The 25,865-nt window shown below is 38.5% G+C and overlaps 2 protein-coding genes across 4 annotated transcripts in view; both read right to left on the reverse strand.

Annotated features, from left to right (window-relative positions):
* The window catches only part of EFCAB13 (EF-hand calcium binding domain 13), a 257,910-nt gene extending 244,072 nt beyond the window's left edge, over window positions 1–13,838 (reverse strand). The window contains exons 1-4 of the mRNA XM_037810242.1: window positions 13,789–13,838; window positions 7,433–7,551; window positions 5,724–5,893; window positions 5,351–5,450 (exon numbers count right to left, since the gene is read on the reverse strand). Of these exons, the coding sequence (XP_037666170.1) occupies window positions 5,351–5,450; window positions 5,724–5,893; window positions 7,433–7,462 (300 nt within the window). The 5' untranslated portion in view covers window positions 7,463–7,551; window positions 13,789–13,838. The remainder of the gene's footprint in view (window positions 1–5,350; window positions 5,451–5,723; window positions 5,894–7,432; window positions 7,552–13,788) is intronic.
* Window positions 13,839–20,973: 7,135 nt separating this feature from the next.
* Window positions 20,974–25,865, reverse strand: part of ITGB3 (integrin subunit beta 3) — a 52,060-nt gene continuing 47,168 nt past the window's right edge. For all 3 annotated transcript variants that reach the window (XM_037809204.1, XM_037809206.1, XM_037809205.1), the window contains exon 15: window positions 20,974–23,957. In XM_037809204.1, the coding sequence (XP_037665132.1) occupies window positions 23,889–23,957 (69 nt within the window). In that variant the 3' untranslated portion in view covers window positions 20,974–23,888. The remainder of the gene's footprint in view (window positions 23,958–25,865) is intronic.

A 25,865-nucleotide genomic window follows, 5' to 3' on the forward strand; every position in this document is an offset into this window, starting at 1 on the left:
GATTGGTGGCTGCCTAGGGTTGGGGGAGAGATGGAGGGAAATGGAGAGTGACTGTTAATGGGTATGGGGTTTCTCTCTGAGTGATGAAAATGTCCTAAAATTGAGAAATCACTCAACTGTACAAAATGGAATGTAAGTGCAAATCAGTAGCAAGATAAACTAGAATATTCACAAATATGTGGATCAAAGAAGAAATCACAAAGGTAATTAGAAAATACTTAAAGATGAATGAAAAAAAAACATAACATATCAAAATTTATGGGTCACAATGAAAAAAGTGCTGCAAGGGAAAATTATAATTGTAAATGCCTACATTAAAAATGAAGAAAGATTTCTTATCAATAACCTAATAGGACCCCTTAAGAAACTAGAAGAAGAGGCGCAAACTAAATCTAAAGCTAGCAGAAGGAAGGGAATAATAAAGATTAGAGTGAAGATAAACAAAATAGAGAATAGTAAATCAATAGAGAATCAATGAAACCCAATTCTTTACAAAAGACAAGGAAGAACCTCTCCAAGTGCAGGGCCAAGGATTACAGAGAACAAGGGGCAAAGGAGTTCCTCTCAAAAAGGAACCATGCCTAATCAAGGAACCGCACCCTTCCCCAAGGTACGAGGACCTCAAAATGTCTACCAAAAGGGATTTACAAATTTCAATAGACCAGTGACTACTGAACGTATTCCCCCTTTCCAAATAAGACTGTATTGCAAATACCTGTCCCTGACCTGCCATTATGTAATTGGGGTTGGGGGAGGAATAACTTGTCTTTTTAGTTCATAGTTTGCCAGATCACATCCAAATCCATAGAAGGAGCTGTATATCACCTGGAGAACCTTGCTGGATGCAGAGTGGATGAGCCCCTCTGTTGTCACCCATGAGCTACGGTTTCATTTATGTAAAAATAAGAATGAAGCAGATATTTGATGACCAGAAGGAAGACTGTGGCAGAGACTGGATAAATGCTTACCCAACCCTTTTTCTCTTCCTAGGTAAGGTACTGTGCTGGTTTGCATCTGTTATGTACCCCAGAAAAGCCTATGTTCTTTTAATCCATTCTTGTGGGTGCAGACCTATTGTGGGCGGGACCTTTTGATTACGTTGTTTCCACGGAGATGTGACCCACACAATTCAAGGTGTGTCTTAATCCTTTACTGGAGTCCTTTAAGAGAGCTCACAGAAAGAGAGAGCTAAGAGAAGCTAAGAGAGAAAGAGAACATACCAGGAGAAACAAGAAGGACCCGCAGAAACTGAGAGAGGCATTTTGAAATCAGGGCCCAGGAGACAAGGACCAGCAGATGTTGCCATGTGCCTTCCCATGTGACAGAGGAACCCCAGATGCCTTTCTTTAGAGAAGGTATCCTCCTGTTGATGCCTTAATTGGGACATTTTCATGGCCTTACAACTGTAAATTTGTGAACAAATAAACCTCCATTGTAAAAGCCAATCCATTTTTGGTATATTGTATTCCAGCAGCTTTAGCATACCAAACAGGTACTAAACTACACTTACAACACTCTTACATCTTACATCTAGGTGAGGCCATGTAGAGTTCTCACCAGTGAAATGAGAGAAGATGAGTCACTTCCAAACTAGTACGATTAGGATTAGCCTTCTCTATGCTCTCTCTATACTCTTTCATCCAGCAGGTTTATGCCAGAACAACTCTAGATATATGTTGGATATAGCAGAGCCACAACATGGAATGAGCCTGGGTACCTAAGTGAGTGCATGTGGTAGAGCCCTACGCTAACCTCCATACCTCCCTGCTGACCTATTTTGGACTGTGACATGAGAAATAAACCTTCAGTGTGTTAAGGCCACTAAGATTTGGGCATTATGTTTTACAGCAGGTTGAGTTACTTAGCCTGAATAATACACCATTCTTAACTTGTTTATATCTAATAACATCACGTTAAAATATATAAAGCAAAACTTACTAAATTTTTAAAAATTGATATATCCACCATCACAATGGGATATTTTATATTCCTCTCTCAGTAATCAATATAATAGGCAATCTGTTCTAACATAAAAAATATGTAACAATATATATGTAAAGATACAGAAGATTGAAACATTACAATTAACAAACGCAATCTAATTGACATATGTAAAACCTAAACCCAGGAATAAGAGAACATATAAAGAATTAGAGCACATATAGAAACATAGAAAATTTATGAAAATTGACCACATCCTTAACCAGAAAGAAAGTCTCAACAAATTTCAAAGAATAAATAAGTATCTTATCTACTGCATTCTTTAACCACAGTGCAATTAACTTAGAAATCAAAATTTTAAAACAGCTTAGCGAAAACAATAATAACTTCGAACTTGGAAATTTTAAAAGTATTGTTCAGGTTTGCTAATGCTGCCAGACTGCAAATTATCAGAAATGGACTGGGTTTTATAAGGGGGTTTTATTTGGTTACCAAGTTAAAGTCTTAAGGCCATAAAGTGTCCAAGGTAAGGCATGAACAATAGGGTACCTTCACTGAAGGATGGTCATTGGTGTCTGGAAAATCTCTGATAGCTGGGAAGGCACATGGCTGGCGTCCGCTTGCTCCCAGGTTGCATTTCAAAATGGCATTCTCCAAAATGTTGCTCTTGGGGCATTTTGTCCTCTCTTAGCTGCAGCTCCTCTTCAAAATGTCACTCTCGGTTGCTCTCCAAAATGTCACTCTTAGCTGCTCTGTTCGAGGTCCTTCTGTTTGTGAGCTTTTATAGGGCTCCAGTAAACTAATCAAGGCCCACACTGAATGGGCAGGGTCACAACTCCATGGAAATTAATCAGAATTTTCACCTACAGTTCAGTGGGTCACATCTCCATGGAAACAACCTAATCCAAAGGTTCCAACCTAATCAATACTAATACGTGTGCCCCCACAAGATTATATCAAAGAACATGGCTTTTTCTGGGTGATATAATATAGCCAAACTGACACAAGTATGTATAAATTAATTAGGGTCAAAGAAGAAATCATAATAAAAAAATTTAAATACTTGGAAGTAAATGACAATGAAAACATTATATGTCCACCAGAAAGGCTGAAATTTAAAAAGACTGACAATATCAATTGTTGGCAAAAAAAATAAATAAATAAGTGGAGTAAATAGAATTCTTATACATTGCTTATGGGTATATAAGCTTGCAGCCACTTTGGATATCTGTTAGTATCTATTAAAGCTAAATATATCTGCACCCTATAATCCAGAAATTCTACTTTTAGCTATATCCCTAAGAAACGAGTAAATATTATGCAAAAGTCATTCATGATGATATTCATGGACGCTTTATTCATAATAGACCAGAAGTGGAAACAACTCAAAAGTCCATCAATTATAGAATAGGCAAATTGTAGCATATTTGTACAGTGACTGTTATACAGCAATAAAAATTAAACTACTCACGCAACAGCACAAATAAATCTCACAGACAATTTTAAGCAGAAGACAGATACAAAAGAAAACATATTTCTCAAATATAGACAAAACTAATATGTAGTGATTGAAGTCAGATTAGGGGAGTATTAATTGGGTGGGGATTTGAGGAAGTCATTTGGGTGCTGGAAATGTTCCAGATCCTGATCTAAATAATGTTTACATAGGTGTAATCACATATAAAGATTCATCAAGCTCTATGCCTAAGGTTTATGCACTTCATGTATTTTAAATCTCAAAAAGATATTTTAGATATAGATTTGCTATAGGATGTAATAGTTAATCCTAAAATTACACATTCTAATTGTGGATATAAAAGACTATATTTCAAACTCACAATATAACTTCACTCATATATAAGGAAACTAAATTTCTCTAACAAGGCATCAAGTCCCTGTGTTTGGATTTTCTTCCAAAATGTAATAAACTCATGACTATACCCGATCCATTATTTAAAAACAAAAAATGTGAAAAGTAACTTCAAAAACAGGCACTGTACCATGACTACAAAGTCCTGATTAGTATCAGTGGTCATACACAATCACCAGTTAGAAACAGGGTTCAATAGCTAGGCGATTATTCAAAAATCACAAGACGGGAAATGACTGTATAGGTACCATCACCTATCTGCTGGGAGCTGAAGACTCTGGATGATTCTTCTAATTATAATGAGATGCTAATAAGACATAATAAAATAAATAGTAAACTGAGGAGGGTATTTTACAATTAAGGTTTGATATACATGGGGGTTGAAGGATAAGTGTCAAGGACATGAACTGGAAGGTAGGGTGGGGGATTGACTAAAGAAGGACTGGATCTCTGTACTGATATAAATCCCATTCCATCAATGAGTTTTGGTCAGTCTACAGCTGATAATAGCTATACTCAAATGTCAAAATTACCAAGTAATTTCATATAGGATGACTGGGAAATGATTCTTTTGATAATATTTGACTTCGTGCCAGTGATGTGATCAGAAGGCTTATGGCGGAGTACTACTTGGTTCCAAATTACCAGTCAGGGCCATGTCAAAAAATAATCAAATATGAATTTCAGAAAAATAACTTTGGCAGTAGTGTGGAAGATGGTCCAGAATAGGGAGAACCTATAAGTAAAGATATTAGTTACAAGGATATTGCAATATAGTCCAGGAGAGAGAAAGGATGACATACATAAATTCAGGTAATGAGAATGGGGATAGAGAATAGGGAAGAGATTGAGAGATATATTTCAAAGCAATAACATCATATAGTACATATTAATCTATGGTGAATCAACTGCAGTAACAGTAATAAGTGTGAACACAGAATCTTTCAGGGAACAATATAGGCTAAAATCAAACACAGAGAGACGAAAAAGATTTCCATCTAAAACTGGAAGGAAAGGATAAGAAAGCAAATGATCAGTAAACAAGGGTGCCCTGCTTAAGAAAAATACATACATATTTATTTGCATGCCTATCTCCCCTAAGAAAACTATAAACTCTTTAAGTTTTACATCCCCAAAGAGCAGTCTCACATGGGAAATGGTCATTAAATTATTATTGAAATGTAATACATTATGCATTTGTTACCAATTTTTGAAGAATTAGGAAACAAAAAAAGACTAACACTAAAACTATGGAATATGAATGAATATTCTTCATGATTTGAAAGTCTTTTAGGGTCATTGTTAAAACACCAGAAATGTTAACAGTGGGCATAATAATAAAAATATTGGTTTAATGGAGATAAGAGGGAAAAAATCATATCTAGATAGAACAAAACCCTGTTCTATTTAAAAAAAAAAAAAAGGAGAAGAAGAAGAAATTTAAGATTGTGATATTCAATACTTGGACTAAAATGTGAAGGAATGTCTGAGGGCAAAGGACAATACTCAAAGGTGAAAGAAAAATTTCCAAATGTTTACCTCAGTTCTTTTACTATGCAGTTGTACTTGTAAATGTTTCTTCCTCCCAACTTTGTCAGAGGATTTTTCTGCTCCATATACAAATAGTGACATTTCATACCTAAATTGCACAGAAAACTGGGATTGCTTATTTTCTTACTTTTTCTTTAACTTTTTCTTATGGAAAAATTCAAACATATACAAAAGTAAACAGATTAATATGATAATCTACCCCGTGTACCTATCACACAGTTTCAATTATCAATATTTCCTCTATATCCCTATCCCTGCTCCATCTGTTATTACTTTGAAATAAATCCTAGTATCAAATAATGTCATTTGTAACTATTTTAGTATGTATTTCAATAAAGTAAGTTCAGAGTTTTTAACTTACCTTTTTTTGTGTTCTGGTCTCAGACCCCGAATTTCAGGTGAAATTAATGGTGAAATTTTCTTTTCTGTTTTAAAAAACTTGATGTACTTTTTACTGTCAATATTTCTTGATGGCAAATCAGTTGCAAAAGAATTAGAGACAGCATGTGATAAATCCATACTTTCTTCTGCCTGGGGAATAATCAAAAGTCACAATCAGACACTCTTTACACATAAACATTAAATATGACATTCTGAGTAGGGTCAATAATTCATTTTAAGTCAATATTCTCTCTAAAATAGTGCTACCAAAGGGTTTGAAAAGGGTTTTATTCATGAGTAATTATTATTCCAGATTAAGTATATATTCTAAATACTTCCAACTTTCCTTTGTGCATTATGTAGCTATAAATGTGCAGCATTCATAAACGTACCTAACAGTTATTAATCTAGTTCTCCAGGCATCGAGCTGCAAAAATTTACCATATGCTCTGCAAAGCAATAATATTATTTCATAGCAAAAAGTAACTAGAACCTGGTCGCAATGAAAATGTGTAGAAAAAGAGGAATGAAAGTTTTAAATACTCGTGAAATTTGGCTGAGTAAAACAATTGGACTACATCTAGTTATCAAAGGGCATTCGATTTTTAGCACCTAACAGATTGCACAGGCAAATTGTAAGGCAGATTACCAAGAGAGTTCAGAAAGAACCTCTATTTCCACATGAGATGAAAATTAAGAGAACTATTGCAGTGATTTTTAGAATTTGCATATATTCATCTTACATCAGGGGCACACCTTTAACAACTTGTTTCACAAAAACAATTTTATTTCCTGTCTTAAGGAAATGTGTATTATGAATGATGAAAGGATTCCTAAAGAGAGTGAAAAAAAATGATCCAAAAGTAAAACAAGAAAAAACAAAGAGGGGGTGGTCTAAAAAGATAGAGGGGCATAAAAGTCTGTATCAAGGGCCTGGTAAATGGAAAAAGTCAAAAAGTGAGTAGAAATTTTGACACAGTAGAAAAAAAGAAGAATACCTTATACTTCACAGATCATCTGTGAAGTATAAGCTATATAGCCTAAGGAAAACAAACTGGTATGACATTTTGATATTGTCAATTTTTTTAAGAATTCCTCTTCAAAATTAATTTGTAAGGGTAAAATCTACAAAGTATTAGGTATAAAAAAGTAGATCAGGTTAAAATATATATATTATATATATATAAATTACATGTACAGAGCTTAAAGCAAATATATTTTCACAAAATTATATATCACTAGAAGAATAAACTGAAAGATTAAGATGTTCAACATTGACCAATGAATAAGAACATCCCCTCAATCAGAAATAAGAAAACTAGAGAAACTTGATATCCATTATATATAACCATTACCTTTTGGTTAGACTCTCATAATATTAATTACATTATCTATAACCTCCCATTTAAGTTTAAATCTTTTGGTCTCTTGAAAAATTATCCAGCTTTCTATCCCAAGAAAAATTCTTCCTCATACACCACAAAAAAACCTTCTTGATACTACATGTGTTGCTGGAATGAAAGGTTAATATAAGTCCACTAAAAGAGCTCAAAAATCATCTCAGCTGTTAGATAAGTTCCATATAACTTTATTATTACTCTATGAACTTGATCAGTGATTAATGGTTGTGAGGTAACGTAAGCTAATTTTTTAAAAAAAGAATCTTTTAACACTGTTTTGAAAGAATACCTGGCAGAATAAATGTACTTTAGTTTCCATCTTTATGTTTAGAAGTAAATTCTGCCTTTGAGGACTCAAAGACCTTGATGAACAAGTGTGAATAAGAAACAGTACAAAAGGATTTCCTGCTAAAAAAAGAAAAAGAAAAAAAATCATATGCCTGTTGTAGGACAGTAAAATTAATTACATTTACCTACCAGAAGTGATCTCTTTAACACTCACTTGTGGCATAATTTCTAATAGATATTCACCAACACAGATATGTGGACAAAAGCAGTTAGATCATAAATCACAGGAGAATATCCAGTCCCTTAACTTTACCTTTTGTGGTACAGGAAGAAGCAAAGAAATATAATTTCAAATGACATGAAAAGCAGGGAAATCCAATTATATTTATTTATACAAATAAACCCTGAGAAGGAGAACTGCTAAAACAGTAGTAATACCTAATGACACTGAATGCTTACTGTATGCTAGACATTATGATAAATACTTGAACTTGTACTGTTTCATCTATCCTTCACAATTGAACTTCAAGGAATTATCACTATTACCTTTAAGGAAAATAAAGACAAAGAAACGAACTTGCCCAAGATCGCACAGCCACCAAGAGGTGGAACTGGACTTTGAATTCAGGCAGTCTAACTCCAGAGCCCCAAAGTCCTGAACACTATACAATACTGCCTCTCAAAATAACAACACTACTGCAAACAAAAGATGTTTTGGTGTAATTTTAAACCAAAGACTTTTCATATTATACAAATGTGATAACCAACACTTTTAGATACTCTCAAAACTTTCACAATGTTTTTTACTCATTATAGCTGAGCCACATTTGATGAGTTGTTTATTACATTGCTGATTACATATTACATTGCTAGTTGCAATTATCAGTATCTTTTTCACAATGTTAAGTTTAACTGCAAGTACTGATATTCTGTCTTATGGAGGACAATACTTTAAAATCAGTTCTTTTATTTCTGAAATATGTTGTAATAGTTACTGCTGAATATGATATGGCCAACGTTATTGGAATTCAAAATATGTTAAAAATAAAATGAAGCTATATTAAGAATACCCATCTCAGAAAACATTAGAAAGCTATACTTGTTTCCCTAGCAACACACTCTGTATCATATATCATTCTTCCTTTTAGATCTTCTCCAACCAGTTCAATTTTTACCTCTAACCTCTTTGGCAGTAGCACTTACTATCCTCACTATTCTTATTTTCACTATTCAATTGGCACTAGTCACTTGTCTTGTGTTTTTATTTAATTATTCACATGTATAGCTCATGTCTCAAATATTGCCTAAATTTCTAAAAAACTAGGACTAGTATCCTATTAATTATTTCTCATAGCATTCAGAGCCCAGTGCCTAAACATGTAATAAAGGAAAGAAGGGAGGAATGGAGGGATGGAGGAATTCCCTCTCTATTGAGCTATCCACCAAGAGTTCTTTAGTCATCAAAGTAATTAAGCAGAGTAAGCATAATTTAAATAAACCTTGAAAGGAAGAAGTGTTTTACAATCTATTGATCTGATTATCATAAAGTTGGCAGGTCATAATCTGCTGGGTGAATCAGATACTGCATAACCCTCTCAAAGCTAAGAAAATAATATCATATCATAATAAGTCTCTTCCCCACAACTCTGACAAGAGAATTGTCTCTCTAATCTTTCAGTCCTATGACACAACTGTGAACTAGCAGAGACACACCAACAGAAATGAAGGGAGTTCTATCCCTCTTTTCAAATCATCTATCCATTCATTACTCCATCCATCAATTCATTCAACACGTAAGTATTGGGTGCCAACAGTAAGCTCAGCTCTGATACAAGCTCTGGGGATATAGCAGTGAATGAAACAGAAAAAAATTCCTGCCCTCATGAACTTTGCATTCTAGTGAAGGAGAGAAACAATGAAATAGATAAATATGTAAAATATATAGCATGTTATCTGTAATATGTGCTAAAGTGAAAAATAGTAAAGCAGGGGAGTATGAATTTTATAGGGAGAGAAATGCAGGGGAACAGGATGGCCAAGGGAGACTTTACTGAGAGACAGACTTTTGAGTACAGATCTGAAGGAATTAAAGTAGGGATCCACTTGATGGGTGAATGGAAGGGCAAACTGTGATGTATAAATACAATGGAATATCGAGCAGCTGCAAGAAGGAATGAAGTTGTGAGGCATGCAACCAGGTAAATGAACCTTGAGGACATTATGTTGAGTGAAATAAGCCAGAAACGAAAGGACAAATATTGTTAGGCCTCACTAATATAAACTATAATGAGCAAACACTGAGAATTGAATTCAAGAGCACAGGTTATCAGGGGATAGAAGGTGAGCAGAGATTGGGCAATCAACAATGAAGGAGTACAGAATGTTCAATAAGGCTTATTGTAAAGCTTCCTAGACTGTAAGCTCTTATAGCAGTCACATCTATTCCTGAGTTTTAACTGTTATTTCAGAGATGATTATTTGGTACAAAATTTATATTGTCTATAGCACACTGTCTAATTCAACCTGTATGGTCAGTTTATTTAACAACATAATTACATGGAACCTAGAACAGGGAATGAGATCTTGTTATTCTGTACAGGTTAATGCAATACCCCCATACAACCCAGAGTATTTTGGGCAGAAAATAAAAAAGTAATTGCAAAGTCCCCTTGAGGGACTGGGAAAAAATGTGAAAATATTAAACTTCCCCACCTGGGGAATTCCTGATATTCTCACAAGCATTAGGGTCTCCCAATCTAATAAGTCAAGCCCTCAATCTTGGGGCTTACCCTTAAGAAACTTATTCCTGCAAAGGAGAAACTGAGCCTACTTACAATTATGCCTAAGAATCACCCCCAGAGATCATCTTTTGTTGCTCAGATACAGCCTCTCTCTCTCTGTCAACTCTGCAAATAAACTCACTACCCTCTCCCCAACAAGGGACATGACTCCTAGAGGTGTAAGTCTCCCTGGCAATGTGGGACATGGCTCCCAGAGATGAGCCTGGCTCTGGCATTGTGGGATTGAGAATGCCTTCTTGACCAAAGGGGGAAAAGAAATGAAACAAAATAAAGTTTCAGTGGCTAAGAGATTTCAAATAGAGTCAAGACGTCATTCTGGAGGTTATTCTTATGCATTACACAGATACTCTTTTTTAGTTTCTAGTGTATTAGAATAGGGATCCAATATATCTCAGGGAAGACCATTCCAGAAAGAGAGAAAAGCAAGTGCAAAGCCCCTGAAACAAGGAGACTGAATGATCCAGAAAGTAGGGAGAACCATAATGCTGAAACAGAGAGCAAAGAGGAAAGAAGAGGAAAGAAGAGGAAATCAAAAAGGCCAAGGAAGGCAGGCAGAGCACGGAGAGCCCCTAAGTCATAGAAAAAAATTGGGGCTTGTACTTCGAGGGGAATGGAAGCCACTGGAGAGTTCTGAGCAGAGGAATGATGTAATCTAATGTTCTTTATGAAAGAATCACTCTGGCTGCTGTGATCAAAGAAGTATGAGGAAAATCAGATGAGTTCAGTTCCTGGAAATCAAGAGAAAAAAGTGTTTCAAAGGAAGAATGAGTTAATCAACTGTGACAAAATGCTGCTAATAGGCTGAGTAAGATAAGCACTGAATAGCTCATTAGGTTTTTGCATGTGGAGGACATTTGAAAGGAACCATGTAGGTGGTTTGGTAAGGAGATAATGTCCTTGGAATAAGTTCAAGAGAAAATGGTAGAGAGACATTAGAGATAGCCAATTGAGATGACTTTTTCACGAAAACAGAAACGAGATAGTAAAAGCTGTAAAGAAATAAGACTATAAAGAGAAAGAGAAATGAAGTAGTAATTCAAGAGGAAATGAGGTCATGAGGGTTTAAGGTGGAAAAAATAAAGGCATGTTCATATGCTGCCAAGAATGACCAGAAGGGGAAAATATGATGATATAAGAGGGGAGAAATACTGGAACAATATTCCTAAGTAGGAAAAAGGAAATGGGGTTTAGGGCACAAGGAAAGGATCTGGCCTTAGCTAAAAACATAGCCATTGTAATAGAAGACACAGCAGAGAAACTGGGCACTACTGTGAGATGAGTAGATGAGCAGATGAGTAGATGTGGTTGTTGGAGCTTATGGAAATTCACTTCCGCTTTAGTCTTCTTAGTGAAATAGGAATCAAGTATTGACTGAGAATGAGGATGGGAGAGGAGGTGCTGGAAGTTTGAGAGAGGTAGTGTTATAAAATAGACATCTAGGAGAGCAGAAGAAATGAATTAATAGCCCAGGGAAATCTGATATGATTGCTGGGCAGCATCAAGGGCCACTTAAGGATAGTGATCATGAAATCAGAGACCAGTCAGCATGATTGTGTATTTTTCTCCAGCCATGTTCAATGCAGAAATTCTGGCACTCAGTAGGCAGAGATCTGGATTTAATTCAGGTTTATGATTTATCCAAGAAAGTAAAGTAAACTAGTAAACTGAAAAGGAGAAACTAAGTAGTATAAACCAAGACACCTTTTAGAAGGGAGGACAGCAGGTGTTTAAAGGATGAATAGAAGACAAAATTGAAGTGGGGTTAGGAGGATATACTAGGTGGTTTTAATAATTAATCATGAAACTTAAACTGGGTAGGTAAGTGGAAATTAAGGACAAGATGGGGTGAGGGACATAAAAAACTAAACTGAAGATTCTGACAGGATCAAAGGATTGTTAGTTGGAATAAGCCTAAACGATAAAGAATGTGATGTTTTGAGAGTGGGATATTTGAAATTGAGGTAATGGAATTGCAGTTACTGGTAATAACAAGGTCAAAGCTGTGAAGAAGGGAGTAAGTGACTGAGGAAAGTTGAAATCATTGGAGGAGAGGAGGTCAGGAACTAGAAGACCAGGGTACTGGACTGATCATCTATGTGGATACTGAAATCACAAGAATGATGACACTAGTAGTGGCAGAAAGTCAGGAGATGAAATTTGACTGTAACAAGGAGTGGTAGGGGGTGATACAATCTGATGATGCCAGATGCAAAACTGACTATTTTGAGCATGGGAGGAAGAAAGGTCTGGACACAGCTGTGAGAATTAAGAAGGGCATCTAAACCTATCTGGTCACCGTGGAACTAGAGGAGTAACAGAGAAAACAGACACCATTAGCCATACCCTGCACTTTGTCCACCACACTCCCAAATACACACTATCTTTCTCATTTTCCCTTACATCTTGGTAGTCACTATCTGGGTCATCAAAAATCATCAAAGGAAGTGAGGAAATTCAAAATCATTTGCTATATTATGTCAAAAGTATCTTTAAAATCAAAGTATCAAGACTGATTCATTCCTTATGTAGATCAAGCTATTGTATTGTTACTAAAGGGTTTTCAAATCCTTGGCAGAGTATAGACTTTTCAGAATTTTGTAATTTGATAGAAATTCGCTAAAAGCAGGGGGGAGGGGGGACACAGAATCCATAACGGAGCTAGAATGATCTTAGAAATTTTTGTAGTCTAATTCCTTAATGATATATAGAGATTAATTATATAAAGAGAGATCATGATTTACCCAATGTTACACAACAAAACAGGACTCTGACTTCCAAATCCAGGTATAGGTATACAAATTCCACTCTTAGTAAAGCAAGAGGCAGAGCTAAGGCAGAAAAGGAGAATCTGACTAAAAAATTCTATTATAATACTTGATTTTTTTGTAAGTGCTTTAATATTTTCATTGTGAGTTCACAAATGTATAGTACTTTCCCAGTTGTGAACTATCACCACTTCCACAGAGTAACTCGCTGCTTCTTTCTAAACACTGCAGGGTGATTACACAGGACATCACTTTACAAAGTACTTCTACCTTTCCTATCGTAGCACTTCCCTCACAAGCCACCCCACTCAGTCTTGTGTTGCTATGTTGACCGCAAACAACAATTATCAGCAAATGTATACACAACTTCATTGCATATACTGCCATTTATGAATGCTCAAACGCTGAATTTATCTCCCTCAATTATCCTATCTGTTTAACACTTATTGCGGGAATATCCACCTAGTGCAAGAATCTGTGAGGTGGAGGATTCCGACAGGCTCTGCCTTTTGTGAAGTTGTCAACTTCTTAGGGGAGAAAGTAAGCCGACGTGCACAAACAAGTAAACCACATGCAAGATGAGAATAAGCGCGCTAGTAGAGGTCCAAGCTATATGCTGAAGGAGCAACGAAGTTTCCCAACCGCCGAGACCTCCATCCTTCCACTACTGCCAACATTTCTTAGGAATGTTGTCGACTGGGCCCGCTCTGGCTCCAGTCACCCTTTACTGTCCCTCTCGGGAAACTTGCTGTCCATTTCTGGAACCTTCGCCCATCACTAAACTGTTCTACCTCTGTTCCTCGCACCGTATTGCGTTCTCCGTTCCACAGTCTCACAGGCTCTTCCCTCACACCTCAGCAAAGTATCTCTTCCCCACCTCCGGCCCCTGTGGGTTTTGTTGTGGCCTGTGCTCGGGCCTCCCGGAGCTGTCGCTCCCTCCTCTACCTCCGAGACTCCCAGTCCTCTCGGGTTGACCGTCCCCCCGCGGGCCTCTCAGGCCCCTGGAGCTGCGGTACGCTCGCGCTCCGCCACCTTCCCGGGATCCCGCCGGACGCGGACCCGCCCCTGCGGTCACCTGACCAGCCCGACGCTCCGCCCACGGAGCAGCCAGCGCGGGGGACGCTGGAGCCAGGCAGTCGCCGCAGCTGCAGCCTTGGCTGCCACCACGTTGGGGCTCCAGGGCTGAGGGCAGCGGCGGAGCTCGCCGCCGGCGCGGTGCTGGCTGGGTAGCGCTGCGGCCACGCCCCCTCGGCCCGCCCCTCGGCGGCACCTCATAAGGGCCTGTGACCTCATGGCGCGGCCCAGAGCACTCGCGGCTCTGGATGCGAGTGGGGGAGTTCCTCGCGCGCTTTCTTCCCGCTTTCCCAGCTTCCATTTAGCCCGCCACCCTAATCCTTCCTACTCTTCCTGCAGTTCTGTGCATTTCTCTGGGGCGTGGCCCTGCCATACTCTAACCCCGCTTCAATTTTGTGTTATAGTCGTCCTTTAAACAGCCGCCGTCCTCCCTTTCTTCTGAAAGGTTTCTTGGTTTCTTGGTTTCTAATGCTTAGTCATGGACAGCATCCCACTACTTGGCTGAAATTTCTTCCAGGCTGCCCTTCAGAGAACTAACCTCTGGAAGAAATACTTTGTTTTTCTTTGAATATCAACTTTTCTTTTGTGCATCCTACAGATGAAATGATCTTGGCGTGCGAAAAGACACAAGCCGACTTCTTTTGAGGCTTTATGGATGTTCCTGGCTTTTCCTAGTTATCATGTCCCTAAACTGTTGTATAAATCCACTAGGTAAAATTAGTCCTTTTTGAGGTTTGTTAACTGCTAGTAGTAAAGCTTTGTCAAGTAAAGATAATTTTAAAAATATTTTCCCCGAAAAGCCCAAGGTTTAAACTATTTTTTCTTTCAAAATATTGGTACGTTTGTTCACATTGTTTAATAAAACCCAAGCTTTCCAGTATACAGGATAATGGTGAACTGCAGAGAGGATAATGGTGAACTTTAGAGACAGATATAAATTCAAATGCTAACTCTATTTACTGTATGAAGTTGAGCAAATTATTTTTCCTCTCCCAGGCTCAATTTTCTCATTTTCTAGGGTTGTGAGAATTTAAAAATGTATATGTTAGTGTTCAATAATGTTATAATATTTAACTCCTACAGTGATAATACTGTGGTCATTTGCACAGTAAACCCTGCTCTGTAGGCATTATTTAGTAATTTTAAAATGTGTATGGTTTGTCTCCCTAGATATTCTATAAGTAATCTGATTGCTGAGACTTACCTTTTATTTTTGCAAACCTCCCTCTCCTTCATCTCTATTGATGGAATCAGCCCAGTTTTCGCCTACCTGTTCATAAAGCATCAACTTCTAATGTGTAAGGTTTGTGATGGGTTCAGACTGTGTGCTGATCAACATATCATGGATGCTCAACACATCTTGAATAATTGTGGTTGTTGAATATTGAATATATTCATGAGTTAGTTTCTGTTTTTACAGATCCCCAAGAGCTCCAAGGGCATATTAGTTAGGGTTAGAATCTTTTCGCAACTACCAAAAATTCCTAAGTAACAGTAGCTTAAGCAAGATAGGATTTTCTCTTTCACATTCAAGAGGTTCAAAAATAGTCATTCCAGTGCTAAAGTTATGTATAATAACATAGTTTCAGGGACCTAGGCTGCTTCTGGATTTTATTGCTCCACTAGCTTTTATTCCAATGATGATTCAAAGGTGGTATCTCAGAATACCAGTCAGACAGAAGACCCTCTGAATATTTTAAGAGTGTGCCTCACAGATCCTCTCAATCAAACAATAGGGTTTTTAAGAAGCTTAATGATGTTGTCCTTCAGGAGAATCCCAAGGTAGAGAAAGGCTTACCTCAAAGAGATATGTGGGTGTGACTTTTGTCCCATGGACTCAATCCCAATACAAGTCACAGGAGACCCACAAAAATTTTATGAGATTTGTATTGTCAAAAATACCACCAGTATGGACTGAAAGATCACAGAAAGCAGAGAGGCTTTTGGACTCCCAAGCTTCTACAAGCAGTAAGCATGCTGAGAAAACTATTTAGGTGTAAACACATACTACCTTTTATGAACAAGGAAGGGTGACTCAGAAGGTGAGACCAGTAACCTGGAGGAAGGAACTAAAAGCCTTGGAGAATTATTCCCAGGCATTAAGTATGGAACTGCAAAGCTGTACTAAACTTGATTTCAGAATTGCTATGGACCAGTAACTTTTTCAGGCTTCCTGTTTAGCCCATTTGGGACATAACTGTATAAAGAAGTTATCCTGTCTGTCTCAGCATTTTACATTGGGTAATGGGGAGGAGGTGTGAATAACTTATTTCTTTTATTCACAAGTCTCAAAATTAAGAGGTACTGTATTTGAGGAGTTGTGTATAAGAAGCTACACCCAAGGAGCCTCATGTATCCCTGCAACTATTTAGATGATTAGATTCTGGACTTTGAGCTGATGCCATAATGGGATGAGACTTTGGGAACTTGGGGAAGATGAGTCCCATATTTTGCATGTGGGAAGACTATAATAAATATTTAGCCACACAGGTTATTGTGGTGGTTTAAAAATATGTCCACAAATTCTTTGATGTATTAGTTTCCTCTTCCTGCTGTAACTAATTACTACAAACTTAAGCTTAAAACAACACAAATTTATTATCTTAACATTTCTGGAGAGCCAAAGTATACAAGGGGTCTTATGGTGTTAAAATCAAAGGCTGTGCTCTTTGTTGCTCAGATGTGGCCCTCTCTCTCTAGCTAAGCCAACTTGAAAGGTGAAATCACTGCCCTCCCCACTATGTGGGATCAGACACCCAGGGGAGTGAATCTCCCTGGCAATGTGGAATATGACTCCCAGGGAGGAATGTAGACCCGGCATCGTGGGACGGAGAACATCTTCTTGACCAAAAGGGGGATGTGAAAGGAAATGAAATAAGCTTCAGTGGCAGAGAGATTCCAAAAGGAGCCGAGAGGTCACTCTGGTGGGCACTCTTATGCACACTTTAGACAACCCTTTTTAGGTTCTAAAGAATTGGGGTAGCTGGTGGTGGATACCTGAAACTATCAAACCACAACCCAGAACCCATGAATCTCGAAGACAGTTGTATAAAAATGTAGCTTATGAGGGGTGACAATGGGATTGGGAAAGCCATAAGGACCACACTCCACTTTGTCTAGTTTAGGGATGGATGAGTAGAAAAATAGGGGAAGGAAACAAACAGACAAAGGTACCCAGTGTTCTTTTTTACTTCAATTGCTCTTTTTCACTCTAATTATTATTCTTGTTATTTTTGTGTGTGTGCTAATGAAGGTGTCAGGGATTGATTTGGGTGATGAATGTACCACTATGTAATGGTACTGTAAACAATCGAAAGTACGATTTGTTTTGTATGACTGCGTGGTATGTGAATATATCTCAATAAAATGAAGATTAAAAAAAAAAAATGTGGCTTATGAGGGGGGACAGTGGGATTGGGGGGGGCCATAGGGATCACACTCCCGTTTGTCTAGTTTGTGGATGGATGAGTGGAAAGGTGGGGGAAGGAAACAAACAAACAGACAAGGGCACCCAGTGTTCTTTTTTACTTTAGTTGCTCTTTTTCACTTTAATTATTATTCTGGTTATTTTTGTGTGTGTGGTAATGAGGGTGTCGGGGATTGATTTTGGTAATGAATGTACAACTACGTAATGGTACTGTGAACAATCAAATGTACGATTTGTTTTGTATGACTGCGTGGTATGTGAATATATCTCAATAAAATGAATAATAAAAAAAAAAAATCAAAGGCTGTGTTCCTGCTAGAGGCTCTGGGGAAGAATGCCTTCCTTGAATTTGCAGTTTCCAGAGGCTGTCCACATTCCTTGACTCATGGTTGCATCACTCCAACCTCTCATCATCGTATTTCCTACTCTGACTCTCACTCTGACCCTCCTGCCTCCTTCTTATCAGGACTTTTGTGATTACATCGGACCCACCCAGATAACCAGGATAATCTATTTCAAGGTCCTTAAATTAATTACATTGGCATAGTCTCTTTTTTTCCATGTGAGGGAATATAGTCATAGGTTCTGGGAATTAGGTGCACATTTGGTGAAGGATCATTATTCTGTCTACTACAATGCTCAACCCTTTAAGAGGTGGTGCTAAATTCCCCTCCCCTTGAGTGTGGGCTGGATTTAGTGAACTACCTCTGATGAAAAGAATGTGGCAGAAGTTAAGCTGTGCCTCTTACAAAACTAAGTCATAAAAGGCATTTTGGCTTCCTCCTTTCTCTCTCTTGGATCACCTGCTCTGGAAGAAGTCAACTGACATGTCATGACATCACTCAAGCAGCCCTATGAAGGCATCCAAGTGTTGAGGAACTAAGGCCTACTGCCAGTAGTATGTGCAGAACTGAAGTTTCTTGCCAACAATCATGTGAATAAGCCATTTGGAAGAGGATCCTCCAACCCCTTTGAGCTTTCACTTGACTGCAACTCTGGCCAACAGCTTGATGGCAACCTCAAGAGAGACTGAACCAAAGTCACCCCAGCTAAGCCATTTCTGAATTCCTGAACACAAAAACTGCAAGATAATGTTCATTGTTTTAAGCTGCTAAATGGTGGGGTAATGTTATACAGCAATAAATAACTAATAACATTCTGTATTCACATCTTAATTCACAGTGGCTGCTTAAATTCCAGTTGTTGCCTCTATATTCCACCCTGTGGCAAGGAGGAAGGAGAAAAGAAAGGCATGTTCCCATGCTTCAATGGCACTTGCTGGAAGGTGCACACACCTTTCATTTACCTCATTGTGTATGAGATGGATATGGAACACTTAGCTACAAGTCAGGCTAGGGAAACAATATTTAGTCTGGGTAGCCAAGTGCCTAAGTAAAAATTGAGAGTTCTAATAGTAATATGTGAGAAGAGGAAAACCGATCCTGAGGCACAATTAGCAATCTCTATTACGATAGGTGATTATAAGATTAGGAAAAGCAAAGTTGCATATACCCATTAACTTTTTCTTAACAGAGTATTTCCATTGGTCAGCAAAGCAATATTTATACATCACTCTGACCCCTCCGAAGAATCATGCTAATTATGTATGTGTCACTGGAAAATACCTTAGATAAAACACAATCATGAAACATTTTTCTTCTAAAGTTCTTTTCAGGGACACCGCTAAGAAATAATTTACAGTGGAGGTTTTGCCTAAAGGCCCTTAAATTTCCTAAATATTGCTTTCTAGATACTTTCATTTGTGTATATGCTTTGGTATGTCGTTAGATAAATACAGCTGATGAAAAAGTTTCCTCTATGCTAAGGGTTGGAATGACATCACTATAACCTTAGAACTGCAAAGAAGGCAATCATGTTCCTGATCTCTTAATTTTCTTTCCTTATGAAACAGTTCTTAATTAGTCACGTGAAGATTTCTAAAATTTTATTGAATGATATGGTTAATCCCAATTGCAAGCATCTAACATTGCCTCCTTGTGTGTTTTAGCCAAACTAAAATAAATGAGGAAATCTATTTCCAAAAATATATTGTATTACAAAACCAAATTATTGTTCAACAATATTTATTAAATGGCTTACTTGCAAAGCATAAGTTGTTGCTCCCTATCTCAGTATGAATCATTGAGTACACTGTTATTCCCAGGCTATTTGCTTGTGACTGGTCCCAGTGGTCATTAGATAGCTCTGTTACTATGGAGCTCAGACTACAGAGGGCAAAAGTTAAAGGATTACAAATGTGATTGACATATAGCTTTTCAATCTTATTTTCACATTAAGTCACCAGTTACTATTATGTAAATAAACCACAAATGTTCACTGTATAAGGATTCAGTCTGTGTTCACGCAATCTTTTTATGATGATGTGCTCTGCACTGTATATACAGAAAATATTATATAAGGAATTTAAGCCTGAAAGGCAAAGCTTGTTATGTGTATTTTATAAAGTACTTCAATCCCACACTGTCTGTGCTCAATAAATTTTAAATAGCAAAAAATGAAGTTACAAATTCTGAAGTCTTACTATGGCATCTTATAGAATGATAATGTTATTAAGATTTTTAACCCCATCTCCTGTGAATAAGTTCTGTAAGAATATTTTCTTGCTTGCAGCTTAATACACATACGTGATTTCTTAGATGGCTTATGCTGCGAGTTGTCGTCCCCCCCCCGTGATTCAGAGCTATTCCTTCTTTTAGGTTTTCAGGGGAATTTATGGAGGTGAAGGAATCCAAAAAGCCTGTGATCACTCAACTTAGAAAACTGATCAAAAGTAGATTTAGGTTTTGTGGGGGTGGATATTTGACTTTCTGAATCTATCAGCCAAGGTATGTTCTTAACCATACAGTAACTGAACTTACTATAAACTTCTTTCTAAGCTAGAATATTTAAATGACTCCTTAAATCAATTGTTTTCAAACTTGAGCATGCACCAGAATCACCAGGAGGGCTTATTAAAACAAAGACACTAAGTCCCATCCCAAGATCTTCTGATTCAGTAGGTCTCGGGTGGACCTGGGCATTTTCATTTCTAACAAGTTCTCAAATGAAAATGATGCAGCCAGTCCTGGGACCACACTTTGAGACTTACTGCCTTAAAATAAAGTTGGACATTTGAATGATACTATAAAATTCTCCATTAAACCTTTATTTTACCAATTTATGCTCCCTGTAAACAAAACCTACACTACATTAACATTCTGTTCTGTCAAGGTGGCACAAGTTCCTAAAGTCCCAATTTTAAAAATATCTCACTCTTAGAACAGTAAGAATCTACTCATTTTGAGAATGTTATTCTTAAAGAAAAGCTCTAGATTCTGAAACTAGCTTCAGTTCCCATAGTAGTCACCACTCTGTTACATTTGGAAACATGCTAGTTCTAAAATAATCATTGTGTGAGGCAATGACACTCTTTTCACCCAAAGGAAACAGAAATAAAAACACAGGAAGCACTGGGCAGCCTTAGGCCCATTCTTTATGGGAAGCAGTTTTAATCCACTGTTGCACAACTCAGAGTGGTTAGGAAGTCAGAAGGCACTTAAGTCATTTCAACCAAGAATACTTAACAAAGAGAAATATCTTGAAATCACAGATGTTCTAGGAATATCTGAGGAGTGAAGAAACGACTCTTTATGTGACAACTTGTCATCCGGAAGTGAAGAATGTTCAAAGGTGACCGTTATAATCCACAGATGCTGAGAATGGTCATAAAATAACCTCCAAAAGAGCCAGGCAAAAGGAACCCATTTGGGCTGAGTTTGTCTGATGCGAAAATACTATTTAGATGTTAACCCTATATGACACCAAAGCTGCCTACTATTTTGCTATCTGGTGAACACAGCTAGAGGTTATTCTGACATATTAACAAACAGCACTGGTGTTCAAGGCCTATGAGCCTCATATCAGAAGCTCAGACAAGATTCTTACTTTTTTTTTTTCATCCTTTAGATACCTATTCTTCCTCCTTTGATATATTTTCTTCACATAAACCATCTTGTCTAAAGAAAATGTCCTACAAGAAATAATAATAAAAATAACCAAAAAAACATAAAAACAATGTCCCACTACTACTCTAATGGACTCCATGTCTCAGTAGCCAAAGGTTATAGTTAGGTTCTAAACTTCTTGGACTCGCAATAATCCTCACCCCACCCCCATCCCCTTCCCTCTACCACATTCCCATCCCCTTCAGAAAGGGGTGAGCCATGGGTAAGAGGCACAGGATCAGTCATTTATCCTGTTCCTAATTCCAAGGTTAATTCTCAGTGTTATCACATGGATACAGAATACAGGTTTCAGCGACTTCTTATGGATTCCTCTTCCCTAACATGTGGATGCAAATATGTGCACAGAGAACTAAGAAATAAGAGCTAAATGAAGCTTAAGTGCGACATCAGGAGGTGTAACAGCTAACAGAGGATGGAGGACGGGCTCTGAGAAAAGATGAGAATTTTTCATTGAGAAAGGTAATGCGGAATGACATCTCCTCTTGAGAAATCCAGGTCTCCCAGATCTCCCAACTTAGAAAACAAACAGTATCAGCATCCCACGGAATCTTGACACTGTATGTTCGATGCCGTGGTTGAGTCCCAGCATCTGAGAATGCTGATACTGAAAGAGACTTTCAAGACTATCAGTTTTCAAACTAGAAGACTGAACCCCAGGAAGAGGAAAATGACTTGCCTTGATTAATGCTGTCTCCTTGTCTGCAACACTGAGGCCAGGACTCAGATATTCTGAGTTTCAGACCAGTGTTTATAGCTCTTTCTCTTTTTTCCTGGGGAATGTGGGGACACCTCCTGATAATTTTTAAAGTTGGATGAATGTAAATACCAATGGAGCAACTGCTATTGTTAAAAGGGAAAAGAATAGCTCATTCCCTTCCTCTTCGGGAAAGGTCCGGTATATCCACATGTCCATCCCCACAGGTTTCCAGGACAAGAGCACCCTTACAGATCCAGCAACTGAGCAGTGACTTGCTATAAATGATGCCAAGTGGGAGTGTCTGTAACCAGCCCATGTCTGTGTGGTTTTTTATGCTCTCCTTTCTAATCATCAAATAAAATTACAAATATAATGCAAGTGAAATTATATACATGCTCCTTTGGATTAAACAAACTGCATCATAGTTTCAGGTGCCCCAATAAGAAAAATAAAATGCAATGGCACTTGTGGCCTCTCAGATTAAAGACTGAGTTAAAATGTGGTTGCCCCACCCATAGAAGAGGCCACACATGCTGATACAACTGGATCATCATTCCACTTTTGCCCAGTAGGCTCAGAGAACCACGGAGGAATGATTCCTTCACAAGACACCCAAGAGGTAGATAAATGCATTCAGCCCCATGGATGGATGTAGTATACAGAGGCAAAGGGTTGGGTATGCAGTGGTGCCTTGGACAGGGGCAGAAAGTCTGGAGGCTCAGGGTCTGGCTCTAACCATAGCACTCTCTCTTGGAGGAAAAGCTTCTGGTCATGAGAAAAATCCCCAGTACATAGTACAGGTCTACAGCAGTCAGAGTACAGAAGTAGGAGGTAAGGAGATGGTGCTGGTCTAAGGGTGACAAACTTTTTCTAAACCAACCTCCAGGGGAGAGCTCTCAATGAGGCAAATCTGAAGGTGACTGTCATTGTGAACTTGGGGACACAGGCACGTCCCCCAAGACCATACATGCCCCCTGGATGGCCCTGCCATCCTCACTCCAAACAGGCCAAAGGATTAGGTGGCAAGGACTTTCCTTATGGAAGAACCATGGCTGGACTGAGGTGATGGCAAAGGGCACAGACAGTAATAATGGTTCAGCTGTCCCCTGGCTCCTCCCTCAGTCTGAGGGAAGGAAAGGGAGATGGGGTAAAGGTGATGCAACTGGGCTGCAAAGCACAGCAGTTCCCACCAGAGCCACTGAGACTCAGTCCCAAGGACCACAAAGGCATCCTCAGGGCAGAGCCGAGGCTTGGCGTTCCTTCCTCTGGAATGAGAAGCTTCAGCTCTGCTTTTCTGCTCGGGGAGAACGACCTGATGAGGGAAGCTGGCTTCTCACTGAGGTAATGCAGAACACCTGCTCAGCCACACAGGCCACACCCTCAAGCTAAGCAGGAAGAATCCCTGCAGGAGGCATTCTGAGGACAAAGACTGAGGGGCTCCCCTTAGTCAGGACACATCACAAGTTTTAAATTACACGTTCCCCCAACACGCAACACACTCATACACACAGGTCCACCACAGAGACCCGCACTTCCAATACTGACATTCTCTAACCCAACCCACCTCAAGCCCCAAATCCCACCCCACAGACACTGTCCTCTGTAAACATGATGGGAAGACCCCACGATCCCAGAACAGTCTGATAACACTCCAAGGACAACTGCTTGTTATGAGGCACCCCGGTAGGTGATATTGGTGAAGGTAGATGTGGCCTCTTTATACAGTGGGTTGTTGGCCTGTGGAAAGAACAGAAAAGGATCTTTAAAGTGAATTCCTCGAACCTTTGCTGTCCTGAAAGTTAAAATATCATTGGAGAAGTTTGCCTAAGACACACTTCTCTGTGACATACCATCAATGAAGCACTTTAATCCTCATTTTATCCATACATTTGGAATGGATATTGTGTCAGCTTGAAATGTATTATGTCCCCCAAAACACCATTATCTTTGATGCCATCTTATGGGGCAGATGTATTAGTGTTGATTAGATTGCAATTCTTTGATTGAGTGTTTCCACAGAGCTACAACCCATCCAGCTGTAGGTGATAACTCTGATTAGATAATTTCCATGGAGCGTAGATAATTTCCATTCAGTGTGGGCCTTGATTAGTTTACCAGAGCACTATATAAGCTCAGACAGAAGGAGCAAGCTTAGGAAAGCCAAGAGGGACACTTTGAAGAATGCACAGGAACTGAGAGAGGAGCTACCACTTACAGAGACATTTTGGAGATGGCCTTTGAAAGCAGACTTTTTCTCCTGAGAAGCTAAAAGAGGACAAATGCCTCAAGAGCAACTGAGAGTGACATTTTTGAGGAGCTGCAGCCTAGAGAGGAATGTCCTGGGAGAAAGCCATTTTGAAACCAGAACTCTGGAGTAGACGCCAGCCATGTGCCTTCCCAGCTAACAGAGGTTTTCTGGACACCATTGGCCATCCTCCAGCGAAGGTACCTGATTGTTGATGCCTTACCTTAGACACTTTGGCCTTAAGACTATAACTTTGTAACCAAATAAACCCCCTTTATAAAAGCCGATCCATTCCTGGTGTTTTGCATAAGGCAGCTTTAGCAAACTGGAATAGATATGAAATAAGAGGAGGAAAGATGAGGTAAAATGCCATCCTGCCACTATTTCTAAGAGATTAGATTCAGCGTATCACCTTTTGGTAATCCCAAAGCATTCAGGAATAATTTTTAGCCAACCTCTCCTATTCCTCCCTCTCTCACACTCTCTTTTTTGCCCTTCTCCGTTTTTACCTTCTTTATGACAGTGCTAGGGGATGTGGACAGGGAAATGCAGCCAGTGGTGGTGAGATGAGAGAAAACTGTTGCCCAAATAGATCTTAATTGTTTTTCATTTCATTCTTTCAAGCACTACCCACAAACCAGCATGTTATCAGGAGAAAAGTAAGACTCTCACTAAGTTTCTCAGATTATTTTCCAAGATAAGGTAACAAAGATATGACCGTCCTTAATGGTGGTCTTCAAAAAACCCGAGGCATTTTCATGTGCCTCAGGGGTTCAGGGTGTTCTACGTTGTCCTAACAGAAACATCTCGGTTTCTCAGGATCCTTGGGTACAAACTATGGAGTCATAATCAAATAGGAACAAACTTTCAGCCTAACTCTGGCATTCAGGGAGTAGACAGCTATTTGAATGTCCAGAAAAAAGTTAAAATGTGGAAGACGAGCCAATGGAGAACAGAGTAAAACTAGATATACAGAAGTTCTCAATAAATGCTTTGTTTGATGAGGTTAAATTAGTATAAACAGGAAATTCAGGGAGATAATAGTACAGTCCGATTTGGGAGCTATTACCTTGCCATTTGAAGAAAAAGAAGAGAAGAATGAGGGGAATGCCATCCCGCCACTATTTCTAAAGGACAGACCCACAAAGTCATTCCTTTATTCATCTAATTCCCTCCCATAATTGAGCAAGCTACTTAACTTCTTTGTGCTCAGTTTCCTTATTTATAAAATGCCACTAACAATAGTGCCCTCCATTAGGGTTGTTACAGGGATGAAATAAGTTAATGAGTTAAAAGCATTTAGACTAGTTCCTGGCACATGGTAAACTCTCAATAAATGTTAGCTATTATATTTTTCCAATTTGCGGCTGAATGCTTTGGCCTTCATCAGTATATACTGC

Source organism: Choloepus didactylus, chromosome 18 (genome assembly GCF_015220235.1).
Source record: "Choloepus didactylus isolate mChoDid1 chromosome 18, mChoDid1.pri, whole genome shotgun sequence".
In the NCBI taxonomy this organism is placed as follows: domain Eukaryota; kingdom Metazoa; phylum Chordata; class Mammalia; order Pilosa; family Megalonychidae; genus Choloepus; species Choloepus didactylus.